Source organism: Glandiceps talaboti, chromosome 9, assembly GCF_964340395.1.
Source record: "Glandiceps talaboti chromosome 9, keGlaTala1.1, whole genome shotgun sequence".
NCBI lineage: Eukaryota > Metazoa > Hemichordata > Enteropneusta > Spengelidae > Glandiceps > Glandiceps talaboti.
In genome coordinates this window covers 16,884,137-16,907,194 of record NC_135557.1, presented here as the reverse complement: position 1 = coordinate 16,907,194, position 23,058 = coordinate 16,884,137, and the positions used below count along the sequence as shown (strand labels likewise).

General features: G+C 35.3%; 2 protein-coding genes across 2 annotated transcripts; both read right to left on the bottom strand.

Moving 5' to 3' along the window:
• Nucleotides 1–468: 468 nt before the first annotated feature.
• On the bottom strand, nt 469–7,917 carry LOC144440383 (uncharacterized). Its single transcript, XM_078129753.1, has 5 exons — nt 7,777–7,917; nt 3,912–3,969; nt 3,082–3,345; nt 1,517–1,756; nt 469–853 (listed from the first exon to the last, which is right to left on the bottom strand). The coding sequence occupies exons 2-5, from the start codon at nt 3,967–3,969 to the stop codon at nt 627–629; spliced, it is 789 nt and encodes a 262-aa protein (XP_077985879.1). The 5' UTR covers nt 7,777–7,917; the 3' UTR covers nt 469–626.
• Nucleotides 7,918–15,029: 7,112 nt separating this feature from the next.
• Nucleotides 15,030–22,960, bottom strand: LOC144440305 (3'-5' ssDNA/RNA exonuclease TatD-like). The gene is made up of 7 exons (XM_078129666.1): nt 22,831–22,960; nt 21,155–21,335; nt 20,022–20,259; nt 19,480–19,594; nt 18,713–18,873; nt 16,151–16,334; nt 15,030–15,403 (listed from the first exon to the last, which is right to left on the bottom strand). Exons 1-7 carry the CDS (start codon nt 22,877–22,879, stop codon nt 15,060–15,062), a joined length of 1,272 nt encoding a protein of 423 aa, XP_077985792.1. The 5' UTR covers nt 22,880–22,960; the 3' UTR covers nt 15,030–15,059.
• Nucleotides 22,961–23,058: the final 98 nt, after the last annotated feature.

Genomic DNA, 23,058 nt, shown 5'->3' with positions numbered 1-23,058 from the left:
ATAATCCTGAATGACACACAATCTAAGCAGCTGTTTACATACATACATACATACATACATACATACATGCATACATACATACATACATACATACATACATACATACATACATACATGTATTTTGAAAATTGTGCGCAACGTAAATCAGAGAAAACTCATCACAGATGACTTGGTGTTTAGTACACAGTGACTAGTTTCTATCTCTTATTTAACTATATAACTCTCTATATAGTAATCCTGGTCCATCGGAAGAGAACGTTTCGTGGCATATGATGGATTCATGGTTAGTTTTTCTTAAAATGCAACAAAAAAGAGAAGCGAAACGCCACTGCAAGTTTCTTTTGCAAGGTTTATTTCAAAGAAGACAACAAAGAAGAGTTGAATATAAGTTGGTACTTTTTTACTCGTCAATCACTGACAACAAAATCACATAAAATGTTCTTACATATGATTTGGATTTGGTATCTTTTGGAATACCTGTTGATATCGTGAACAATTGCCGAGTTAAGTATTTCCAACAATTCACACCATCACCATTCAATACATTCATTATCCCATAAATAATACAAGAAACAGTTGTGTGTTATGGAACAATCCAAGCTAGATTTGACATCACAGACGTTCTTCTATCCTACCATGACTTCAATTTCACACAGCTGGAGAGATTTCTCTTTTTCACCGGTCATTTCCACGCTGACGTATTGTCCATTTAAAGGTCCACAGTCCTCACTGCACGAGATGTGGATTGGATTATCCTTTTTCATGTCTTTATCAACTTTAATTCCACATTGCGGATTCTTACGATGGTTTGTGTTATCACCAACGCGTACCATAGCTCCCTTAATAAGACGATCTAAGGGAAATAATGGCATAAAATGGTGTTACTAAAAAATTCATTTGATTCCGTCCGTCCTAAGGCTAAGACGTAAAAAACTAGACATATCAGTATTAACACTGAAGGAGATATTTTTTGGATTTGTCATGGTAAAGGCAAGCTGAAGATAAAAAACAGACAAACTAACAAACAAACAAACAAACAAACACAGACAGACAAACAAACAAACAAACAAAAGAACATATAAATACACACATACACATACATACATACATATATTAATTAATTTACATAAATTAAATAGATGAATAAGTGGTAAACAAAAGAAAGAACTAACATGTTAAAGAACGATTGAACGAATAGACATGCATACGCAGAAGACAAAAAAGTAAACTCAAGCAGATAATCCAGGTGGCGATGTTGTTGATGGGCTTGTGATTGGAAGTATTTAACTATACAGAGTATGACACAGAGCTTCTATGTGATTTATAAGCTTAGTTGTTTGTGACAGTTGTTCTGCTTAACGACTTCATCTTCTAAACACTATGCGATGACAATGACAGCATTGTGACGTTGTCACGTCTTTACACGTACGGAGTAGCCTTTTCACGATACACACTCTCACATGTTGCTCTACTACTACTACTACTACTACTACTACTACTACTGTTTCTGTCTTACCATTATCACCACCTTGGTGATGTATGACAACCTCATACACGTCCTTATTTTCACCCAAATCAATAATCAAATTAGGCTTTGATTCTCTTTTAGTCATAGTACACGCTCCTGACTCCATGTCAGGATTAGTGTCTCCATCCACTGCATTTTCAGGCCCGTAGTCGCCCTTCGGTTTAGTTGAAGTCTGGGAGGCAGACTTCCCCTGAGCAAAGTTACTTATTGGGACAGCATACACACAGGCTGTCGTGACAGAAATGAGAAATCATAGAAGTTAGCATTCGGATGATACGAAGATTATAAATTGTAAATGACTCAATAGAACTGAATTTATAAAAACAATATTCCTCTCCTTAAAACACATCCATCTCCATCATAATTAGTTACGAACTTTTTGTCAAAAGTGTTTGAAAAGCTGGTTGCACTGCTAGGGCCATTTTTGAAATGATCTCTAGTTTTCTTTATTCTTTACAATGGATTACAGTATACATTGAGGGACATACTCAACAAGGAATCACGTTTCGTCATAAGACAAGATAAAGGATACTACACCATGCACGAGCCAGGTTCAACAAAAAAATATGGAATATATACTCTGGCAGTTTACGTCACGACAACGCGTGTCTACGTCATTGGTTCTGCTTTGTTCGAAATATTAGTCAAAACGCTAAAAATTTCCATTAGTTTCCCCATTCTTTTATATACTACTAGTGATTGTATAATTGTATTATTCCCAAATATTTTTCTTCATTCAGCCGGAAAATACTCTAGCGACTCATAGTGACAAAGGTTCGTTAGGTCACTCATATTCTCCTTTGCTGAACAAAGGAATAATATCAATTACATGTATGTCGAATAAATAACATCGTATGTAACTTTCTGGCGTAGACTAAAGTACATCATTACACCAGAAACATATGATAAACACAGTACAACAACAAACTAGAATAACAGCAAAAAGAATGCCAATGAGGACCATAGAAATGGCCCAGTAGTTGAAATTAATCCAGTCCATGGTCCTATAAACTAAGAGATATATACTAATTACCACGTGGATAAATATGTTACAAATAAACAATCAATAATAACAATCGTGAATAAGAACATTCACATACCTACGTACATTACTACACACTTAGGCAACCTCTGACCCTTTAAAGATCAAAAACAAAAAAATTTCCTTGTCTTCTTGACTTTCATGTACGTCTGTTTTCTATCAAACTATCACAGAGGGGGGTATTCTGACCGACATTTTGTTTGTTTTCAACACCATATTTTTCAAAAATAGAAACAATTAAAAAGATACAAAATAATAAAAGAAAGTCCTATCTAGCTAACTTATGGGAAACACACAATTATCATTTTTAGCCTTTAGTAGTATAACTAATACACAAATACAGACAACTTTTAATGTAGCATATGCAAGAACATAAGATTCTATTGTTTTAGAAAACGACTAGTACTCAGCTAGTCAATACAGTTTTTGTACTCTATGGACCTTCTATTGTCGTACCTTAAATTGGGTAACCCATGACGCAATATTTATGAAGGAAAGAGATTTTACTCACCCGGTTCAAGAGTAGTTGGCGGTTCGGTTGGTGCTTCGGTTGGTGCTTCGGTGGGTGCTTCGGTTGGTGCTTCGGTGGGTGCTTCGGTTGGTGCTTCGGTTGGTGCTTCGGTTGGAGCTTCGGTTGGAGCTTCGGTTGGAGCTTCGGTTGGTGCTTCGGTTGGTGCTTCGGTGGGTGCTTCGGTTGGAGCTTCGGTTGGAGCTTCGGTTGGTGCTTCAGTAGGAGGTGCTACAGTTGTCTTTCGTTTGACCAAACATGGTATTCCTAAAACAAGGAACGTCGTTGTATTTTTTCAACAATCTGGTGATATTTCCCGAATCCTACAGACTGAGATTTCCTCTCTTATACTTCAGTTTTCCTATTTACATTTATGAACCTGCACTAACTATAAATGGAGCGTTTTCACCCCAAAACAACAAACCATACATTAAAAACAGTTTAATTTGTACTATTAGCTGTATCCATCTATGACACCAAATGGTGAAATCGGAGAAGAAATAACAAAATAAAATGGCATTGAGGCGTTTGAGAAATGTTTTTTTTCCCTCAGGCCCTGAATCAACTTTAATTCATGTTTTTCCTTAGAGTGAGGATTGGCCTTTCCTATCATCAGAAATCGCAAATAAACAATTGTAAACTCGTTAAAAGTGAAAAATCACGAAAAATAGCGTTAGGCCTTATGACATTAACTCCTCCTGATGCAAGTTGGACAGCAGATCACAGTTACCCATATGAATATACTTTAATGGAAGGAATATTGTTAACTGCTCATTCATTGTTCAAAGCCTTCCTTCATTTTCAGTTTTCAAGTAATACCAACATTCACCTACCATAGGATAAATCAACAAAGACGACAACCAGGACAACAAATACTGCCAGATACTTCATCTAAAAATGAAGAAATATTTTTCAAGTATTAAAAAACCTTACCGTATCATTTTGAACATATTCTTGTGGGGTATCAATCTCTTGTGTAAGTAGTTATTCCCCAATATTTTACTTCGTTCAGCTAAGGAAAATATGAGTGACCTAAGGGGCCTTGTCACTACGAGTTGCCAGATGAGCAGTATACAAAATTACTATAGCTAGGCCATGAACATTTTCTTGCTGAATGAAGAAAATATTGGAGAATAACATAATTATACCAGTGTCTGTAATGTCATAGAAGAATTGGGGAAAAGTAATGGCAATATCGAATGTTTCGACTCATATTTGAAACACAGCAGAACCAGTGATGTAGACACGCATCGTAATCAAGGCCAAAGTCAATCTCGTTAAGTGATGAGTCGATGCCATAAAGTGAAGTGAATCTTTATTCAACCAGATATAAATAAATAGAACAAAGTTGAATATAAACTCAAGTATTACAAACCTACAATTCAAAACAAACAAAAATAGAACAAAAGTGATGGGTCAATGCCATCAATTGATAAGGTAAAATTGACAAGTGATGAGTCGATGCCATAAAGTGATGAGGCAATACCATCAATTGATAAGGTAAGGTTGACAAGTGATGAGTCGATGCTGTCAAATGATGAGTCGATACCGTCAAGTGATGATGCAATGCCATCAATTGATAAATTAAGGTTGACACGTGATGAGTCGATGCCATCAATTGATAATTTAAGGTTGAGAAGTGATGAGTCGATGCTGTTAAATGATGAGTCGGTGCCATCAAGTGATGATGCAATGCCGTCAACCGATAAATTAAAGTGAACAAGTGATAAGTTGATGACATCAAGTGATGAGGCAGTGCCATCAATTGATAAGGTATGGTTGACAAGTGATGAGTCGATGCTGGCAAGTGATGAGGCAATGCCGTCAATTGATAAGGTATGGTTGACAAGTGATGAGTCGATGCCATTATGTGATGAGTCAATGTCTTCAAGTGATGAGGTAATGCCATCAATTGATAAGGTATGGTTGACAAGTGATGAGTCGATGCCATAAAGTGATGAGGCAATGCCGTCAATTGATAAGGTATGGTTGACAAGTGATGAGTCGATTCCATTAAGTGATGAATCGCTTCCATTATGTGATGAGTCAATGTCTTCAAGTGATGAGGTAATGCCATCAATTGATAAGGTATGGTTGACAAGTGATGAGTCGATGCCATGAAGTGATGAGGCAATGCCATCAACGGATAAATTAAGGTTGACACGTGATGAGTCGATGCCATCAGTTGATAAGTTAAGGTTGAGAAGAGATGAGTCGATGCTGTTAAATGATGAGTCGGTGCCATCAAGTGGTGAGGCAATGCCTTCAATTAATAATGTAAGGTTGACAAGTGATGAGTCGATGCCATCAACTAATAAATTAAGGTGAACAAGTGATGAGTTGATGCCATCAAGTGATGGGGCAATGTCGCCAATTGATAAGGTTGACACATGATGAGTCGATGCGTGAATCTCTATAAGTGATAAGTCAATGTGTCCGAATGATGATTCAATATGAACAAACAATAAGCTGATATTCACAATTGAAATTGTGGTTGAACTTACTAATTGGTAGCCCTAGCATGCTTGGTGGATTATTAATCCACCCTGCATCACAATCATTTCCACAAAATGCTTAGACTGGCAGAAACGTGGTACGAATAAAGTTTAAGTCACCCTTAGAAATAAAATAGAATATGTTAAACCTCTAGTATAATATATCTTCTGGATCATGACCCAGGTTATTAAAAAGGCACACCTAGCTAAGCAGACATGGGTATTACAATTTTAAGAGTCCTCCGACAGTTGAAATGGTCCGAATGGAATATTCACTTCCAAGCGTGCTAGGGTGCCATTCACTTCCAAGTGTGCTAGGGTGCTTTATGTAGATTTGCAGGTAGGCGTCGATTCAGCTGTACTTTATGACATTGTTTGTCCAGATTGAATTATTTATTGCCTTAGTTTATGAATTATTGTTCGTTCAATTTGATTTATCATTTGTCAAGGTTGACTTATCATTGACTTATCATTTACTTATCACTTGACAGCACTATTTCATCCATTCCTACTATTGACTTATCACTTGAGGGCATTAATTTATCACTTGCTGCTATTGACTTCTCACTTGACATCATTTTGATTCACCACTTGAAGACATTAACGTATCACTTGGCAGATTAATTTATCACTTGCTGCTATTGACTTCTCACTTGACGGCATTTTGATTCATCACTTGATGACATTGACGTATCACTTGGCAGATTAATTTATCACTTGCTGCTATTGACTTCTCACTTGACGGCATTTTGATTCATCACTTGATGACATTGACGTATCACTTGGCAGATTAATTTATCACTTGCTGCTATTGACTTCTCACTTGACGGCATTTTGATTCATCACTTGATGACATTGACGTATCACTTGGCAGATTAATTTATCACTTGCTGCTATTGACTTCTCACTTGACGGCATTTTGATTCATCACTTGATGACATTGACGTATCACTTGGCGGCATTAATTTATCACTTATGGTACCATCGAATACTGTCTGAACAAGGCAGGGGTATTATGCACAGTCTATGACTAACACACAATTGACCAAGCAACGTACTGATGAAAGACAGCAATGACAACATTTATGTGCCAGTACACTAGGTTGACATACCTATAGCCAATAGACAATCGCATGTTGGAATCACCCCTCAATGTTGATTATTAAGTATGATATGCAGGACATACTTTGAACATTACACAATGTTCAACATTCGCTTTTCAGAGCCGCAACCCATACACAAACAGGTCGAGGTGGATGTAAACACTGTTTCATCAAAAAGGATTATTTATATAATTATGCACAACTAGTGAGTTATAACACGACAGTTAAAAATTCGAGTTTGTATGTTAATGGTTCAAAGTTGCCCCCAGTTTCCAAATGATGTATGTAAAAAGTCTGTTCTTATTAGCCATGTTCGAAATTCTAATTTAATGGTTGAAAATTGTGTCGAATTGTCAACTGATGGGGGTAACAAAACTGCCGATACTCATTAGCAATAACGTGGCTGAAAGTTATGCCACATTTTGACTGATGGATGTGTAAAAATGTTACACACACTTATTAGCAAAATTTAATGGCTAAAAATTGTGCCAAATGTTTAGTTGATGGAAGTAAAACGTCTACCCATATTTATTAGCAATGTTCGAGATTATAGCTTAAATGTTCAAAGTTGTGCCCAATTTTAACTACTGGATGTAAAGTAAAAGTCTGCCCATACTTATCAACAAGTCTGTGTGAAATACTTAAAAAGTTAAAAACTCACACAATAATTTACCCCAATCATTTCTGAGGCAAACTAAAAGCAAACCCTAACATTTGAATGGCTATACAATATTTGGCGAAATCAGTGCGATTACAAAAGAAACAAACATGACATTAGAAAGGTATTATTTCCAAATAGAAAAATAAAATAATTGAATTTAAACACTACTACTTTTTAGAATTTAGAACACGATTGCCTTAGTTTTCCATGGTTGCAGTTTAACTATAAGAAGTAGCTAACATGGTATATGCATAGCGGAATGTGAAAATGTAATCAAAATGAACCATCAGTAAAAACCCATGAATACATATTGTAAAACAGGATACAAAAAGAAAACAATTTGTATTTAAAGTATGCATCAGCCGTAAACAAGAATTAAAACACATGACATTTAAAAAACAAATGTCCAACATGCAATAAGTGCAGTTTTGTAACATACCTTGCTATGCTATGGTTGGATTACTTTGACGAGATCAATACAGGGTACAAGTTGATTTATCCAATGACTTGAATATAGCAATTTTAGCTAATATACCCTATGGACGTCTACCCGCTCTAATCATATCAGTCCACGTCAACAGAGCATCCCTAAACCTATGATATATTTACAAGCAAAAGACTCAAGCTGCTTATTGCCATTTCTGCGGGTACAAATTATTATTTTTAAGTCTCCGAACAGCGTTTTTCATATTCTAACGACCCTCATTTTTCAGACGCTGTGTCTATTTACGGGTTAGTTTACAAATGTAAGCAAATAACGATTTTGAGACATTTTAACCTTTTAATAATAGTAAGAAATTATATTTATGTAATTATTTCAATAAACAAGTCATTGTGAAAGTAAAATAGTGGTCATTGACAATTAGATTTTTTGTCAAAGCGATTTCAAAACTATCACTGTAGTTTAAAGACGATTTCTGCTGATTAGCCAGGACTGTGGTGGATTTCGAAAGTTGTAAAGCCATCTGTTCATGTAGGCATTAAATAGCTACCCATACATAAATTTGTGTTGTCGAAGCGTGTGGCTATCCATACTGTAAAAAATATGGATACTGACATAAAATACCCGAGTAAGCGAAGGGTAGAAAATAAGTTACTAACATTGTTATCGCTCTCTCTCTCTCTCTCTCTCGATATAATATATTCCATTCGTATTACTCAGTCTCTTAGGAAATTGCTGGATGCAGTCTTTTTATATAAATGTTTAAATGGCTTTTTTAATTCAACGTATACTGTTGTCAATGTTCCCTTTCATCTTCCCTCCAGGAATCTCCGTTCCCACTACACTTTTAAAGGGACTCATTTTAATTCTACTCAAAGGAAAAAACTCGTTTTTACCAAGGACCTTCAGTTTTATCAATACCCTACAAACCGCAGACATATTTCTAGACTCAGTAATTTCAAAAAACGTATCCTAAATGACATAATTGATTTATGAATTTAACGTAGTTTTGGTAATAATATCTTTTCTATATTTTTATTTTTTATTAGTTTTGTAAATATTGAATGCATTTTAGTCTTTTCCAATTTCCGAGTGTCTGTAAATAGGGCAATCCTGTAGATATCTCAAATAAATAAATAAATAGATACATAAATAAATAAATAAATAAATAAATAAATAAATAGATAAATAAAATCAGTATATTTTTCAAGAATATACTAAAAGCAGAATGTTACATGCATTTTAACGAAATTGCAATGCGTGTAAAGTATTGGTGATGAGACACGTTGTCGTTTACTCTCACGACTTTAGGACATCCACAGATATACATGACAGTGTTAGCATGTGTCACTATCATTCGTTGTATAAAACATCGCAAATAATTGCAGATATTGTTGCTATAATTATAACTATTTTAGGGACTCTTGCTACTACTAATATGCTACTATAGACTCTTTTAACTTACTATCATATCAAATCCAGAAAGAATATTTTAGATTTTAGGGTATCAGTGACACAGTTATTTTGCAATGCTCCACCAAGAAGGCCCCTTAGGTCACTCGTATTTCCCTTGACTGAACGAAGAAAAATATTGGGGAATAATGTCTAATTTATTGATGAGCAGCGAATTTGTATCTCAGTGTTATTGAGACGTTTGATGGTATACCTCTCTGTTCTATGGAAATATTTGGGTACCATTTCTTTAGTAACAGGGGGGATTTTCCTGACTGGTGACATTTAATTTTTGTGCGATATTTTATAATCAACTCAAACTATGGCTGTATGAAGATTTGTATGGTCTGAGAACGTCCTTGGAAATATATTCGTCCTACATTTAGACCAGTATCTACGTCATGTACTGTATAACCCCCTAGGTTGACTACGATCTGATATCAACTCTATACTGACATAGGGAGAAAATGGCATTGTAACATTTTTTTCTTCACTTTATGTACTATTTATTTCGCCGATATGTGTTCATTAATTTATACCTGTTATAGCTAGTGTGCAATCATATTCTATAGACAGATACCCATAGACAACAGTGTTAAATAGACGGTTGGTGAATTTTAATATTACCCATAGACAACATTGTTAAATAGACAGTTGGTAAATTTTGATATTTCCCATAGACAACATTGTTAAATAGACATTGTGAATTTTGATATTTCCCATAGACAACATTGTTAAATAGACAGTTAGTGAATTTTAATATTACCCATAGACAACAGTGTAAAATAGACAGTTGGTAAAGTTTGATAAACATCTGGTTAATTCAATGTAACATAATCATTTCGACAACAGGGTTAAATAGGCAATGAGTGAGTGAGTGAGTGAGTGAGTGAGTTAGGGAGTTCATTCATTCATTTCTCCCTCACTCACTCATTCATTCATACATTCATTTCTCCCCTCATCCATCCATCCATCCATCCTTCCATCCACTCATCCATCCATCCATCCATCCATCCATCCATTCACCCGACCACCCACCCATCCATCCATCCATCCATCCATCCATCCCTTTAATCATTCAAATCTTAACTTTGAAACCTGATAATATTGCCTTGGACCCTTTAGAATAAATGGTATGTTAAGTTTAGTCCAAATAGCATTACTGGTAGTATAATAGATCACTGTCAGTTGACTGGGTCAGGTCAATTTGCATGTTCAAATGCATTTTAAAAGACAGCACTGAATAGCTATATGTATGTTAGTTATAAAACTACTCAAATAAGAGTTGGTCATAGAATGTATTGGACACATGCACTTTGTTACCATCAATTTATCTACCAAATGATATGACATGTGAACTTTGAACCCTTAAATCCATTTGTACCTCCCGTAAGGGCAGGTTATGTTATGATTTTGTTTATTTGTTTGTTTGTTTGTTTGTTTGTTTGTTTGTCTGTCTGTCTGTCTGTCTGTCTGTCTGTCTGTCTGTCTGTCTGTCTGTCTGTCTGTCTGTCTGTCTATCTATCTGTCTGTCTGTCTGTCTCTGTCAGTGTGTGTGTGTGTGTGTATGTATGTCTGTCTGTCTGTCTGTCTGTGGATACAGCCTCTCAAAAACTAAAGCATTGATTCTAATGAAACTTGCTACACATCTTCCATATGCTAATCACAAGAACTGTTTAGATTTTGGTAAAAATCCAATGAGCATCAATAAGTCATATGCATAATTGATGCTTTTTAGTAATTAGGCTACATTGTATATCTTAAGAATGTACGCTTCAAATTCAACATAATTTGGTACATGAGTTAAAAACAACAAAGCGCATATGTGTATATAGTTTGTTGCATATAGCTTTAATGCATAATTTGCATAATTAATTATTTGTAACAATTAGGTTATATCTTAAGAATGCATCACCCATTACAAATAACACGTTTGATTTACTTTTTGTGGAGTTTTTAACTGTGATATTTAATTTGCATAAATAATCATGTTTGATAATTAAGCATTATCTTTAGAACGCAAGCTTTAAATTTCAGATAATTTAGTATATGCATTGATGGTAAAGAAGTCCATGTTATGATTTGTCCTTTAAAACTTGTTGATGTAGATTATAATCTTAATGGTTAATTTGCATAATTAATTATTTTTCTAATTAGACAATGTTAACTATGCAAACTCCAAAATTCATATACTCTCATATAATTAATTTTCCAATTAAGGGGAATCATGTCTAATGGCTATAGCTCAGAATTCTGCATTCCAACAAATTGTGTATAGGACCAAAAATCTATGGTTTTACCCTTACTGGAGGCATTCAGTTTAAATCTGTTTGTCATAAATGGAATCAAATCACGATTCCTTAGCGTGTTAGCCTGACCCTTGACATTGAATACAGAGGTTGAACAATAGCACACAGGTCAGCCATATGTTCAGCTATACAGGTACCTCTTAAATTACAACCTGCACTTGATGGATACAAATATACACTTGATTGATAGTCTGACAACCACTGATGTTTGACGTAGAAAATGTACATACATTTTAGATTAGTATGCCAAAAATACACTACACTCTGAAACGACCTGTCTGTTGGATAGATTCACATTAAATTAGCGAGCCTATATGGGGTAAGATCAATAGTTCAATAAAGGATGAAATAAATTCCTTTTAATAGTTTTTTTTTTTTTTTTTTTTTCTCTTTGTAATGTTTTTATTGTATTCAAAAGAAAGTGACAATACAGACTACACAGAGCACAAAAAAGATAAATTCCTTTAATAGTTACATATCAGGAACTGCCCCAACTAAATTGGTCGAAATTGAAAATTGTTTCTGACAGCAAACCAATTTCAAATCTATAAAGTCACATTTGACCATGCCTTTCCACCGGGGTAAATCTTTAGCAGAGGATGTGTAAATGTGGTGAGTATGAGACGAAGTGACACCTTTGACTTAATTTACCCCCGGTGATCTCTCCCCTGGGGGCTGTAAAAAAGTATATGCAAATATGCCTAGCAACAAGACCACGCCCATGGCAACAGCCAAATGATCACATATATTATAAAGATAACAACAGGGATTAATAGACAAAGGAATAAACATTGAAAAATGTATGCAAATATACCTGGCAACAAAACCACGCTCATAGAAACAGTCAAATGATCATGTATATAGCAAAGATAACACCAGGGATTCATAGACAAGTGAACGAACATTCAAAAAATATATGCAAATATGTCTAGCACTGAGCATCTAATTTATGTCTGACACTGACCATCTAATTTGTGTCCGACACTGAGCAACTTATTTGAGTCCGACACTGAGCATGTAATTTTAGTCCGACACTGAGCATCTAATTTATGTCTGACACTGAGCATCTTATTTGAGTCTGACACTGAACATCTAATTTGTGTTCGACACTGAGCATCTTATTTGAGTCTGACACTGAGCATCTAATTTGTGTCCGACACTGATCAACTTATTTGTGTCCGACACTGAGCATCTAATTTGAGTCCGACACTGAGCATCTAATTTGAGTCTGACACAGAAACTTTTTTGTGCCTGACACTGAGCATCTAATTTGTGTCAGACACTGAGCAACTTATTTGTGTCCACTGAGTGACTTTTTCGTGTCTGACACTGAGCAACTTATTGAGTCATAATGAAAGGAAAATAGGAATGAAAATGGCCTTATTTCCTGGAGTGGGTATTCCATTTTAAAGAATTTCCTGTGATTAAAAAACTGACAACTTATATTGTTGTAAGAATGTGGAGGTGTCATAACAACTATGAAGCATATTACCAGGAATAAACATTTAGTTCAGTATCCAAAAGTAGGCATTTAATCAGGAGTGTTCATCAATCTACAGGAACAAACAAGAAGAAACAACACTGAAATGAGAAACTGGAGTAAACAATGTGGATATACAAACAGTCAGATACACAAACTAAATGTAGACAAAAAACACTCAAACTGTTTCTTAGAACAGAAAGATTTGGGAACCATGTACAACAAAATGGGAAATATATGGTTATGACCATCAAGTGACCAACACATTAATAAATGTTCAACACATAATTTTGGTGGGGAACTACAATAAAATTCACTCTAGATAAAACTCAGATAGATTTACCTGCTTGCTGTCATTAAGAAAAACACTGATATATAGGAAATGATGTCTTGACTTACTTTATGTTAAGTGTGACTGTCTAGAGATACATATTTTAATCCTTAATTAATATGATGCATTGATATTATGCTTCATGTCATCAATATCATAATAATAGAAGAATCTATAACACGTGATATTATCTTGATTGATAATTCATTGTCAGTAAAGTTGGAATGTTCTTTCTTTTAACATATCAAGTATGTCAGATTGGTTGGTGCTTTTGGATTTTACGAAGATAAACGAACATGCCTTAGACTACCTCTTACAGATTGGCTATGTGTGAGAGAGTCAAACTGATGAAGACAATCACCTCAAAAAGAGTCTGTCACTGTCAACCATACATATTACAAGACCCTAGGACTCTAATACCTGTTGCAGTCATGAATAATTTTGTTAACTGACTGTACAGTTGATGAATGTACACAAGTAGACAGTGATACTTTATTTGTTTGTGACTGGCATGAAATGTCTGTGCATAGGTTATCATTTCCACATAATTTTTTGTCACAATATATATGTGTGTGTATCAAATTTGTGTTGTCACACATACATGTCAAAAACAGTGGAAAAAATCTTGCCAGTCTTCATTAGTCAAGACTTTTGAAAACTTCAAGTTATTGTTACTGATTAAAATGCATGACATCAATAAGCATAAAAATAAATTATGGTACACAATTTAGCCTAGAGACTTATCATCTCAATTTCAAGAAGCTCTCCACACTAAATATTTAAAGGTTTTTGATGTACATGTAGTCAAACACCAAATCAAGTCCCCACATTATGTAGTTTGATGTATCACTATTGATTATAGCTTAATGTATTTGGGTTCAGAAACTCCTGAGTTTATATGTACATAGACATAGAGTATTATGAAAGAAAGGCTTGAAATTAAAAAAATACATGTAATGACAGGGATTTCCTCAGATTTGTTTTTGATACGTACCAACAATTATATCATCAAATCTTTTATATATTATATTTACATACCAGGATTGAGTTATATCAGTATCAAGTAATGAATGAGTGTGCTTCAGTAGGTTGAATACAATATGTAACACTTCGTAGGCAAAAAAAACCTGTAGACCGACACTTGAAGTAGAAGACCGACACTTGAAGTAGAAGACCGACACTTGAATTAGAAGACCAATTTTTGAATTAGAAGACCGAGACTTGAATCAGAAGACCGATTTGTCATCTTTGGCCACGGTAAAGGAGAGACTGACTACTCATCCCACCATCTATTTGTTAGTCATGAGTACAAGGCGTGGTGGATACATTCATACAAGTAAACTCCTACACCTGATGTATGTCTGTATGTCAGTATGTATGTATGTATGTATGTATGTATGTATGTATGTAATGTCAGTATGTCAGTATGTATGTATGTATGTATGTATGTATGTATGTATGTATGTATGTATGTATGTCTTGTTGGACTATGTACATTTTATCTAATGATTTGTATAAGATGTTCAACCGTCAGGAACAAGAAAATGAACTAAGAATGTTTGTTAGATACTCATAAATTTTATTTCTTTTTTTGTTTTGTTTTCTGTACAAAATAATGAATATCCTTTGATACATGTAAGTTTATACAGATGTATATAATATTCATATTTCATATGAAAATACAATTTCAACGTAGTGAACAAGACATTTAGGCAAGGCCAAAGAAAGATATAGCATTTTGAGTTGTTGTCTTGGCAACCTCCTCTGGATCGCATGCCAGACAGAGTGCGATAATTTGATTTAACACTCCAAGAGAACATGGTTCATTTCGGTGTCCATGACAAAACTGTCCCAGTAAATCTTGTAGTTTATCAAGTTTGGTTTTGACGTCATCTTTGTACACTTCTTTTCCTTTTTTAGTAGATCGAAATTTTCTGATATCAGGAAAGAGAAATGGTGCATCAGTCTCTATCATGAGTTTATCGAGTGGTATTGAAAGACTTGACACGACTTCCAGAACTTTGTCAGGTGATTTGTCTTTGCAGAGATACCCTGTAAATAGAACAATACAAGAAATGTCAAATTAATAAATTTTTGACCGAATAACACTAAAGTGCTACAGTGTATTCAGGCTGTCCTCTGTATTGGCTTGAACAATCTTCACGTTAGACACTCTCACTTAAAATGTGTGTGTATGTGTGTGTGTGTGTGTGTGTGTGTGTGTGTGTGTGTGTGTGTGTGTGTGTGTGTGTGTGTGTGTGTGTGTGCGTGTCTGCGTGTGTGTGTGTGCACAGATGTCATTTGATGTAATAATAGAGATACAGAAAGATGCAAATATACAACTGTATTGTATTAACATTTTACATTCTTCTTTTAGAAAGCCCTCATTATTTCTCATTGTAACTACGAATTGTAAAGTACCAAACTCGGGGAAACAGATTTTTACAAGCTACACTTTAGCTTTTCCCTGTTTTCCTACCATAGAACTCTCAATTGTATTCTATACAGATGTGTTGTGCAATTTCTCTAGTTGTGCCAATTTCTGTATATGTATGTGGCATACTGTGACAAATTCATTCTTTCTATGGCAAATAAACGAGGACACAGAAACTGCCCCAATGAGGATATTAGAGGGATGATGGGAAGAGAAAATCAGAATCCCTTGATTATATAAAATGGGTACACAGATATAAGGTGATTGTTATGGGGGGTGGGGGTGGGGGGGGGGAGATAGACAGAGACTCTTCAATCACCTAACAGGAAACTTGTCTTTGAAATGAAATGATAGTGACATCTTACCTGTTAGCCCAATGTAGTATCCTTCTTCTAAATATGCCTTAGCTTGCTTGGTATCACCAGTAAAACAATGGATAACCACTTTAGGCAAATTATCTTTATTTTTCTGTAATATCGTCATCAAAGCATCAAAGGCCTTTCTTTCGTGGACAAAAAGTGGTTTGTCAAGTTTCGCAGCAAGTTGAATCTGTAAAATTGAAGATATTGTTAGAAAATCCTGAGGTTTGTGCGATTGTGTACACGTATGTGGTTTTAGTGGTCATTTGTGGGTCCATGGTGGACTGATTTTGGAAGTGTAGACTACACATACGGTATTAATATTTATGAGATAGAAACACATATGTGATCAATGTAAACCTGGAGTTCACAAAACTGATTAACGAAGACAAACGTTTGGAATTTAAGAACTAGACTATGTGAGTGGAGGTGTAAATGGTAACGATACTGTATAGGAACTAGACTATGTGAGTGGAGGTGTAAATGGTAACGATACTGTATAGGAACTAGACTATGAGTGGAGATGTAAATGGTAACGATACTGTATAGGAACTAGACTATGTGAGTGGAGGTGTAAATGGTAAAGATACTGTATAGGAACTAGACTATGAGTGGAGATGTAAATGGTAACGATACTGTATAGGAACTAGACTATGAGTGGAGATGTAAATGGTAACGATACTGTATAGGAACTAGACTATGTGAGTGGAGGTGTAAATGGTAAAGATAGTGTATAGGAACTAGACTATGGTACTACATTTGTAGTAATATTTCATGCTATTTGTCATCCTACCATCAAATTAACATGTCCTCGGTTTAAGAAGTATGCTGACCTAAAATGCTATTCTGGGATTCAAAAACACTTGTGAGGGTATATTGTTCCCAAATTTACATCTGTGTGGTGAAATTTGCATATATACTATGAAAATGGTAGCAAGGGAGTCATCATTTGGAGCATTATGTGCACATTTTATGTTAGTTTCATAAAATGTTTATTTACAATGAGGTACTCGATCATGTCTCATCTTACATTTTAAACATTGTGAAGGAATATATTGAGATTTTTAGAATTACTAATAGCACTGTCAGAGTGATTGGTGGTTAGTGGTTTACTTGATTCCACTATAAAAGGCCCATGTTTGTATCTGTGGTCTTAGGCCCATGTTTGTATCTGTGGTCTTAAAGGTCCATGTTTGTATCTGTGGTCTTAAAGGTCCATGTTTGTATCTGTGGTCTTAAAGGTCCATGTTTGTATCTGTGGTCTTAATGGTCGATATTTGTATCTGTGGCCTTAAAGGCCCATGTTTGTATCTGTGGCCTTAGAGGTCCATGTTTGTATATGTGGCCTTGAAGGTCCATGTTTGTATCTGTGGTCTTAAAGGCCCATATTTGTATCTGTGATCTTAAAGGCCCATATTTGTATCTGTGATCTTAAAGGCCCATGTTTGTATATGTGGCCTTAGAGTTCCATGCTTGTATCTGTGGCCTTAAAGGCCCATTTTTGTATCTTTTACCTTAGAGGTCCATGTTTGTATATGTGGCCCTAAAGGCCCATGTTTGTATCTTTGACCTTAGAGGTCCATGTTTGTATATGTGGCCTTAAAGTTCCATGCTTGTATCTGTGGCCTTAAAGGCCCATTTTTGTATCTTTTACCTTAGAGGTCCATGTTTGTATATGTGGCCCTAAAGGCCCATGTTTGTATCTTTGACCTTAGAGGTCCATGTTTGTATTTGTGGCCTTAAAGGTCCATGTTGGTTAAGATTGAAACATGAGTGTCAGAAAATGTTCACTGGCAGAGCTTCAAAAAAAAGTTTGTTCTGAACCATGGAAAAATCCTATCAAATCCTTAAGATGCCATTGATAAAAACAACGGGAATGTAAGATCCTGGGATTTAAGATTGTGCCTTTAAAGTTCAAAGTTCAAATATCAACATATTCATAGTTAAATTGATGGATACACAATTATTATTAATAAAATATATGTAGAAATCTATAGGGCTCATAAAATCATAATTTTCTGAAGTTTTCAGTAATTTTTCAGCAGTCTTCAAGGTCAACTTATGAATATTTTGGTACATTTAACCAACAAACTGTCATTTGGCATTTATGGTTGATCATTTCATTAATTTCATTAGTAACTTTCCTGTGATAAATCAAAACCTTTAAGGAATTTTCAGAGCTGGTTTAAAATTTTATGAGTTGTAATTCTGTGCGAAAATGGCTCAAAATCTTTGACAAGTTTTGTGTCATGAGCGGGCTTGTTCAAGAAGTTTGAAATAAATTCTCAGTACATGCAATAGCATCTTACCTCATGCTAGAGGGTCAAAATAGAACAAGAAGGTGGACTTATCATCACGCTCACCTATACTAATGCATATGAAGTGCATGGAGTGGAAGTTGTGGTGTTGACCAAGAAATCAAATGTTCGTTATTTTTATGATGCACTCTAGGCAGTATTATTCTATTTCAGGAGAGAATTTTATGACTGTCAATGCCTTTCAAAGATTCTCCCTCCCCTATACTAGGAAACACTGATGATTTCCTAATTGCCTTTAAATATTACCAACCTGCTTTTCAAAGACTTGTTCTTGTACATCAGGTGGTGAAAAGTTACGATCGAAATCCAATCCAGTTTCACCGATAGCAACACAGGCAGGATCTTTAGCCAAAGTTTCCAATTCATCAAGTGTGTTATCATTCCAGTGCTTGGCATCATGTGGATGGACACCTGTCAGACATATATACAAATACAATTAAGGCCAAATTGCTAATGTCTAATAAACAGCGCCCTCAACCTTATGTCGAAAGGGCTCACTTTGTCTTAGCCACTGATTTCACATCTACAATGTCAGTCTTTGTTTTGACAAACTCTGCTTTGTACTTGGCTGAGCATTTGTTTGATGTGATAATCTCCAAGTAGATACGAGATAAAGCAACTGTGTGCTAACCATCTCTGTGGTAATTATAAGATTAGGGGTTTTTAATTTTGATAAGAGGAGAAGAATGGAAAAGATGTCTTTATTTAGTCAATAAAGAGAGAATTACATACAGCTCAATGAGACAAAACTAGCCAGGGAAAGAAGGAAAAACAGTTTTAAACCACCACAAAAACCAATCAGTCAATTGATAAATATCACACAGAAAATTAGTTTTCTTTCACCACAAATATGAACCAATCAATCATTCATTCGATCAATCAAATAATCAATCAATAAATTGATTGATCGATCGATTGATCTGTCAATCAATCAATTACATGCTTGCTGCTACCTGTGCAAAAACTTGACCGGAAGAGGGTTTTAAATGTGTTGTTCATTGACAAGAAAGTACATACCTGCAGTAAAGTATAAGAACCCTTTATATTCAGTGGCTAACTTCTGTGCTTCTTTACTTGCCCTCACAGACGTACCAGTTACGATGATGTTGCTTACTCCGAATAATTTAGCTTTCTGCAATTCAAGAAAACGTTATCAATTACACATGAATATATTGAATTATTTGAATGTTCATAGAACAGAACTGTGCTATATTTAGATATTATCCTCCAATATTTTTCTTCGTTCAGCCAAGGAAAATATGAGTGACCTAAGGGGCCTTTGTCACCACAAGTAGTGACAAACCCTTAGGTCATGAGTATCTTCCAGCTGAATGAAGAAAAATATTGGAGAATAACATAACTATACCATTGCCAGTAATGGCAAGGAAAGATTGGGGAAAGTAATGATAATTTTTGAATATTTTGACCACAGCAGAACCAGCGATGTAGACACATATTGTTGTGACATTGACACACGTTGTTGTGACATAAAACTACCAGAGTATATATTCCATATTTTTTGTTCAACTTGGCTCGTGCATAGTTTAATGTAGTATTACCTTGATAACATTTGATACATTGCTCTTCAATGATGGATGAGTGAGATTGGCACCAATGTCAATAACAGCTGGCCAATCATGTGACTTCACTTGACCATGACTTGAGGGAGTAAAGCTGCCTCTGATTTGTCGACTTTTGTAAACACCTTGACCATGGTCTATGAACTTGCCGCCACTTTGACTGATGTGTTCACCTTGCTTAGCAATATCCACTTTCAGTTTTCTTCCTTCTAGTTCTCTACAATATCATAATAAAATTTCGCAATCAATATAATTTGCAATATAGTCATTATTTTAATCAAACTATTACACAGCATACTAGCATGACATGAGCAAGTTGGGCAACAAGCGATATTTTCCCTGAACAAAGTATTTTATGGGAGCCAACTCTTGTAATTTATGGGTACCCATTTAATAAAAATAAAAATCACCCTTCCAACCACTTAATTTTAAGGAAAATAATCATCAGAGAGATCCTAGATGCATTTTTTTGTGTGTTTTCCTTGCATTTTCATGTACTAACTTGTCATTTGGTTATGGTTGGCGTGGTTAATATCTAACCTAATCTAATCTAATCTGAATGGATCAATAAAATTGATAAAACTGTTAAAACATGTAGCTTTCCATTGCCTGATATGATGCCAGTGTTATGTAAGATTGCATTTGTAAATAATTGGCAATAAACACAACCCGGTCATAAGGCAGTGATACAACCAGTGACAGGCAAGCCTTTACAACTGGGACTTGTTACAAACAGGGAAAATAAACAACTGATCAATAAAACTTGGCACAGCATGTTGGACAAAAGAGATGTACGGTATAATGGTTTGATAAGAACAGTTTTATGGCTTCTTTTATTTGTGCAAGAAATTTTAAAATGTGAGCTACATGTATTGTGTCACGTGGTCGTAAAACTGTTCTTATCAAATGATGGAATGTAGTACGTGTCTCTGTACTTCCAACATGATGTACCAAGTATTATTAATCCAATTCACTTAGTTACTTTCCATGTTTGTAACACATTATTCTTGTATATACTTTGCCAGTCTCAGGTTCTAAGTAAGTGCAGACACTGCACATTCCTGTTCCATAATGTTAAGCTAATTTGGCGACGAGTTACAAAAATCAAATACCTTTCATTGAATTCTAAGATTGTGTCTGTCATGGTAACCGGTACAGTAAGGAATCCATATCCCTTGGATCGTCCAGACCTACCAACTGGGATCTCTGCCTGGATAACTCCACTATCCCATTCTTGTTTTACTTTGAAGAACTCCACTAAATCATCTAGATTTGTACTGAACGGAAGATTCCCTAAAAAAGAGATAAATATTATAAGCATTAGGATATGATAATATTACTCAAATTTAAGATCACTAAACTAGGTGGTCTGAGCTCAAATCCTTGAAGTCCAACATGTCGGTAATGGTTTGAAAGCCATGGCATTGTCAACTTTCCATGAGTCTATATAGCCCTGAGATTTGTTGTGGTCTTACTATCTACTAGTCTAGTACTACCCATGGTGTTGAATCTCAAAATCCTTTATGTCTAGCTCAATGAGGTCCTGAGATGAAATTTCAAATTCAACCGAGGCCACCCATACAGTCATTAACATCAGGTCATTGTTAATTAATCACAGAATTCTGCCCAATGATATTAAAGTTACTATTTATTGGGGGCAGTTACACAATGTCCAAATATGGCATATTTGTCAGCTCAGAATGCTACTTATACATTGTTTACATTTTTCTAACATTTGGGGGTTAACTCATTTGCATGAACAACTTTTGGTTCTTGATTTCCTGTTGGGGTGATGCAGTGTTGCAGCCAGCCTTTGGAAAGAGTGGGACATAGTGTCCTGAGACTTTCATTTTTCTGGGTCATCATAAATTTTTTGGGGGGGCATTATGAAAAAGAGCACCAGTTTTTAAAAATATTTACCCACATGCTGATCCATGCTGTATGATTATGCAGTTGCCTATCCAACTCTGTTGTTATCTATGCAATATATGCGATCATTTGCTGTTGCTATAGGTGTGGTCATGTTGCTAAACATATTTGCATACAATTTTAGTGTGGGTCATCTATGACCCATCACTTCCAAAATTGTGGGTCAGGTCCAAAAAATGTGTGTCAAATGACCCAAAAACCCACTCTGGCTGCAACACTGGTGATGAGATGATTTGATATGATGGGTAGATCTAGACATGGCGGTAGAAACACAGTCTCTGGACTAAACTTGATAACACATTGTGTTTTACACAGTATTACAGAAAACCCCACAAAACAAACAAACAAACAACAACAACAAAAACAACAACAACAACAACAACAACACACACACACACACAGACACACACACACAAAAGAAACTTCCCACAAAATTATCAGTATTCATCCTTGTCAACTTTACACACAGATCAGTTAAATAGAATCACATTAGAAATGTAAATACATCCATGACATGCGTAAAACTCAAACGATATGACAATGCCTTTTACTTTTAATACCGGAAGTAATGAATTAAAATAAAAGTTAAAACACCCTTTCAGTTTCCCTCACAAGTACGTAGCGGATAACATTAAGATTTTGAAATTTCAACTAATTTACACAAGAATTTATCACAACAGAATTGCTATAGGATATAGTTTGAGACATTCTTAGGTGTGGACACTACTGCAATTTGTATTCAAAAATCATTCCACACCAAGATTCAAGAAGTTGACAGCACCCCGTGCAAAGTTAGCCCCAACGGAACACCAAAAAACCCCGTCCGTCCGACGCAACACGATAATATATTAGTTACTACCTATGAATATCCGTTTTCGGTCCACTTCTGGCGTTTTTGCGGCAAGCATTATTGCACTGTGACTCTGTCAAATGTAAGTTTTCGATAACGTTGTGTGCCGTCGGCAACTGAGGAATTTCACATGCATACAGAAATGTTGTCACGTTGTGCAATTTGTGTAAACTTTGACCCGAAATCAGGTGACAATTTCCCGTCATGCAATGTAGTCCGTCACTTCCGGATACCTAA

Bases quoted from the DNA above. Each gene is read 5' to 3' on its own strand.
- LOC144440305 (XM_078129666.1), bottom strand. From the start codon at position 22,879: ATGCTTGCCGCAAAAACGCCAGAAGTGGACCGAAAACGGATATTCATA. The intron at 20,260-21,154 runs GTATTTGATTTT...ATGATATTGTAG, and splicing joins ATCTTAGAATTCAATGAAAG to AGAACTAGAAGGAAGAAAAC. The intron at 19,595-20,021 runs GTAATACTACAT...CTTGAATTGCAG, and splicing joins ATGTATCAAATGTTATCAAG to AAAGCTAAATTATTCGGAGT.
- LOC144440383 (XM_078129753.1), bottom strand. From the start codon at position 3,969: ATGAAGTATCTGGCAGTATTTGTTGTCCTGGTTGTCGTCTTTGTTGAT. The intron at 3,346-3,911 runs GTAGGTGAATGT...TCCTTGTTTTAG, and splicing joins CTTTGTTGATTTATCCTATG to GAATACCATGTTTGGTCAAA. The intron at 854-1,516 runs GTAAGACAGAAA...TATTTCCCTTAG, and splicing joins TCACCAAGGTGGTGATAATG to ATCGTCTTATTAAGGGAGCT.